Source organism: Eucalyptus grandis, chromosome 9 (genome assembly GCF_016545825.1).
Source record: "Eucalyptus grandis isolate ANBG69807.140 chromosome 9, ASM1654582v1, whole genome shotgun sequence".
Classification (NCBI taxonomy): Eukaryota; Viridiplantae; Streptophyta; class Magnoliopsida; order Myrtales; family Myrtaceae; genus Eucalyptus; species Eucalyptus grandis.
Window position 1 is genome coordinate 15592839 of NC_052620.1, and position 5069 is coordinate 15597907.

The 5069-nt window shown below is 37.9% G+C and overlaps 1 protein-coding gene across 1 annotated transcript; it reads left to right on the forward strand.

The window, feature by feature from the left end:
* Nucleotides 1–728: 728 nt before the first annotated feature.
* LOC104418396 (cysteine-rich and transmembrane domain-containing protein WIH1) lies at nt 729–1651 on the forward strand. The gene is made up of 3 exons (XM_010029725.3): nt 729–864; nt 1009–1177; nt 1376–1651. Exons 1-3 carry the CDS (start codon nt 810–812, stop codon nt 1419–1421), a joined length of 270 nt encoding a protein of 89 aa, XP_010028027.2. The 5' UTR covers nt 729–809; the 3' UTR covers nt 1422–1651.
* Nucleotides 1652–5069: the final 3418 nt, after the last annotated feature.

The following is a 5069-nucleotide window of genomic DNA, read 5'->3' on the forward strand; positions in this document are numbered from 1 at the left end:
AATTTATATGAGAGATGGGAGTAGACTTCGTGAGAAAGATCCTAACGAGCATCATCTAATTACGCTCTTTGATTAAGCTCCTGAAATCCTAATCACGTTGGAAAATTCTTAAATGAAAAACTAGATGTCTACATAGCAATAGCATGGTACTTTCCACTTACAAAATTTTCAAAATAGAACGGAAAAAGCAGTGAAATGAACCAAAGGTCCAAAGTAACATAAAATCGACTATTGTATGTTATAGTCCAAAAAATATAATTTTTATTTATTTATTCCCACGTATATGTTATAAATAGATTTCTATGAGCAATTATTACACGGTATACGTGAATTCGATGTGCATGTGTCGTTACGTCATGTGGGTCCCACGTCATGGGTCATATACTTTTGAGCAATGTTTTTAGTCACAAAAATTAGTATGTCGCACCGCGTGAATATCTGGTAGCTCGTTTCAAAATAGGAGGAGAAAGACGAAGATTGCCGTTTCAGAACGGCCGTCTCCAAAAACTCTCTCCTTTCCAACGTGGACGACGACACAACAGCGAACCTTCGCGGTCGGCGCACGTAAGCTTACTTTGCCATTTCAATTGGACGAAGCCTTTTAAGGCAAGATACCGCGTTCGTCAACCGCCATGGCTAGTCGGTTTCTTCCTCTCTCCAGAAGAAGAAAATTCTTGGGTGCTCCCTCAACCGCACGTCTCACGTCCCGGTCTCTCTCTCTCTATATAAATCCACCTCTCCTCCCTCGCCTCTCTCACCTTCGTCTTCTCCCGCTCCGAAACGCTTGCAAGAGAAGAGAAGAGAGAGAGATGAGCACTTACTACAACCAGAATCATCCGCCGGTCGGCGCCCCTCCCCCGCAAGGTAACCTTGTTCTCTTGGATTCGCCATGCTTTTCTGCTATTTCTCAAATTCATCATCTGCAGTCTCCTGGGAATGTGTAGTATGTTCGTTTCTGATTTTTGCGGGTCTTTCTTGGTATCGTAAAACAAAACATCTTACTTGCAGGGTACCCGAAAGTCGAAGGCTATCCTCCTCCAGGGTATCCGGCGCAGGGTTACGCGCCACAGGGGTATCCTCCACAGGGATATCCTCCGCAGCAAGGATATGGCCAGCCGGCCCAGCCCTACTACGAGGAGCAGCGCCGTCGGAAGGACACCGGCTTTCTTGAAGGATGGTAATGCACGCGACTAAACTTTCTTGTGAAAAAGTATAATATAATCAAATCAAGTGTGAATCTTTTAGTTTCTGGTTCAAATCTACTTTGTATTTGAGCCAGTCGGTTTCCAGCAGCTTGTTGTTATGGGCGTGCGTATTCTCCTTGCTCGGCTCCTGAACTCATGAACGCGCGTGTTCCATCTCGGTTTTTTTGCAGCTTAGCGGCACTTTGCTGTTGCTGTCTGCTGGATGCGGTTTTCTGAGGTGGGCTCGAGGCAACGGCGCGGATTTAGGGGAAAGATCGTTCTGGTTTCCATCTCTGCCGGTTGGATGGCGGAGTTAGTGTCGGGAACTATCAGGATGATTTGGCTGTGATGTCTTTAGTTATTGAACGATCTCTGTTGAATCGTTGATGTATATATCTGGAGACTATTGTTACTTTTCTTATTCACGGATTATGAGACATGTGCCTTTTCTGAGCTCGTTTGATTTATATATGCCCCTTTCTAATGGCTAATTTTCTAACAATAAGGTTAACTTACACTTTAAACCAATGCTCGCTAGCGCAGTACATATGCTGATTAAGTCCTTTTCACCCTCGCGACAAGACTTTCTCCTTCCGATGGGAATTTCTTTGAAGCCCTAGCAGCACACCCCACTTCCCAAAAAAAAAAAAGAAAAGAAAACCTTCTTTTCTTGTTTCGCTTTGTCAGCCTTGCGTCTACGTGATGAGAAATCGATTATTTTGCAAAAACCATGACTCAGCAATCCTAGAATTTTTTACCGATTTTTTCCTCACGTTTTCGCGCTCTCCCACGGTTGCGTCGCTTTCCCCTCGTTCCCTCGAATGGCAGGGTCAAGAACGAGAATTAGGGCTGGGTTGGTTGAGTGTAACAAACTGAGGGCTAGAGATAGTCTGGTTTCTGGGCTTTCAAGGAGTCTTTGTAATGCAAGTTGGACTTAACATATAGACTTAATAAAAGTGCATGGGCCAGGGGCTTGGCTTGGACGAATTGGATCGAGCCCAGTGCATATAATTAACATCCTTTCCAATCATTTGATGGAATTTAAGCCCTTTTTTTTCTTTTTTGGTATTTAGAATTTTGATTTTATTTATTAGTAATTTTAAAGGAAAAAACCACCAAAACTCCCAAATTACATCCACCGTAATACAAGTGCTCAAAACTTTTTTCTATAACACAAAAAAAATAATCTTAAACTTGTACTTGTGTGACACATTTACCTCCATTAAGGTTCTATCAATGAGCACCATAAAAAAATAAAATACTAACATCACCCACGTGACTAAAATGAAATAAAAACGATGTTTTGGCTAAATAATTATCTAATGGAACCTTAACAAAGAGTAAATATGTCATATAGGTACAAAATTAGGGTTTAGGTAAATGTATTACAATGAGACAGCTTGTGATTTTTGATGTCATAGAAAATTACAGGGTAAATATATTACAACATGCATAGTTTATGGCTTTTGTGGCTTTTTCACCGTTTTAATAAAAAAATAAATACCTAAATTGCTAATTTTGCTTACATTTTTGGCTAAAAATTAAAAGTCAACATCTCTATGTTCTTTAGAGTAAGAAAATTATGTTTGGTTGTCTCAATTTCTAGACGGAATAATACTAAATAGGATATGATATGAAATTTAGGAAATTTGATATATCATATCCACCGTTTGGTAAATTACAATAACAACAAAACCATATATATTTATATCCTATGATATCCATTACTTGGTATAAACAGCATATTAATATAAAAAAATCTAAAAATTGAATAAATAAATACGGTAAAAATCTCTCATGACACTCTTGCCAACTTCATTTTTATTTGCTTATTTTTAATTATTTTCCATCTCTTTTTATTTCTTTTTTTTTCCCTTACATCATTTTCTCATAAAATTTTGTTAAATAGTAAACAATACAAATATACCTAAAATACTAAAATATGTAATAAATATATATAATTATAAGATAGAAAGAATGAAATGTAAATAAAAGCATGGATAAAAATTGTTTTTATTTTATTTTATTTTTATATTAGAATTCAATTGTTGTTTATATTCAAATATTATTTTAATTTTATTAATTTAAGAAGTTTTTTATTCAAGAAAACTAATTTTTATAAAATCTTATTACCTTTATAGTTTATCTTACCTTCTTTATTGGATAATTTTATCTAGATTATATCTTTTTATATCCGATTTTATTCAGTTCTAAGTAAACGTCAAACATAGGATACGATAAATTTTATCATATTATGAATTCTATCTCGACTACCAAACATCAACAAATCCAGTTATCTCCTTCCAAGTGAGTGAAAATACTGCCTTAACGGTGGTCTTGTTCATTGCCTAAAGTAAATCTTCTCTTACAACCAGAAAAAGCAACCAAGGAAATTTTCTCTTGCTGCAATCTCTCTTCGTTTTCTTTCTTTGACGAGATTCTTCATGCTTCAATTTTTGACGTATTATTTCCCAAGATTTCCCCGCTAGACCACCAATCACTCTACCTTAATAAATTTCATATTCATCTCTAATTCCTAAAAGCGGAGGAATTAATTAAAGAATAAGAATGCTTGATATTGTTTATTTAAATGTCAAATTTTATGTTATCAATGAATTTGATCCCAATTTTCATGGGATGGACGACAAGACTGAGGGTTAACATTAAGGTGTCAACATGTTGTAACATCACTCAAAATTCACATAAGCTCACGTAAACAGTCCTTGGAGGAGCGATCATCAGGTCGCTCAATAACCTTGACCATAATCTTGGATTGAGTCATGCATGCATGTCTATATCCATAAGAAGCGACCTTTGCCTTAATCTATTATCTATCAATTATATCTTCACCTTTGGACACATCTTTTTCCATCTCGAAATACTGGCAAAAAAAAGAAAGAAAGAAAAAGCCACATAACCTGTAACTACCCACGCCACATTGAAAGAAAAAAAGTGTATCATATAAGGCCTTTGCCCTCAACTTGAACTCGATGATGAGAGCTATATGATTCACGTGGTGCTAGTGCCTGTAAAAATGGTTACATAACTGGCAACACATGAGTGCCAAGGTTATCCGCTGTCTTGCTTTTGCCGGGAAACTCTTTAAAGGTTTTCCACTACCAAAAGTTTAATGAGCTATCGAGGTGTTTATCTTACTAGGAGATTAAACTACAAATCCTTTTAAGGTCGTTCTTAACTATATGTATTTGAGTTGCATGAAACCCTCGACAAGATTGAAAAGTGAGTTGAATCGAAATCAGAGCGCTTTAATGAGGGGAAAAGTATTAAAAAGTCTTAAATTTTTTGTATTTATGCCAATTCAGTCCTAAACTATTTTTTTTTTACCAATTTAGTTGTAAACCTTTTTACTTAGTGCCAATTCAATCTTTTATAGCTAATTTTGGCCAGATTTTACTGACTAGGCATTGGTGGCTAATGTGGTATGATCGGCAATGACATTGATAAATTTTAATAATATTACAAAAATTTTGAAATTTTTATTTTCTTTTTATTTTCCTTTTATTTTCTTTTTCCTTCTCCTCCTCCTTCCTCCAGGCCCGGTTGCCGACCTTCCTCCAATTGGTCGTCGGACTTTGACAACCAACTAGAGGCGATGGCCGGTGAGGGTAGCCTCGTACTAGTCGACAAGGCTCGTCAGCCATTGGCGAGGCTCAAGCCCTCACTAGTAGTCGTGAGGGTGGCCTCGTGACGGGCTGGCGAGGGTCCGGCCTTGCCGGATCTAGCAAGATCGAGCCTCACCCATGGCCAGCAAGGCTTGACCCTTGCTAGCTCGGCGCAAGGCTAGCTCAAGGCCGGCCGGGCCACGAGGGCAGCCTCGTGCTAGGCTCACTCTCGTCGGATTTAGCTAGGGTCAAGCCTCGCTAG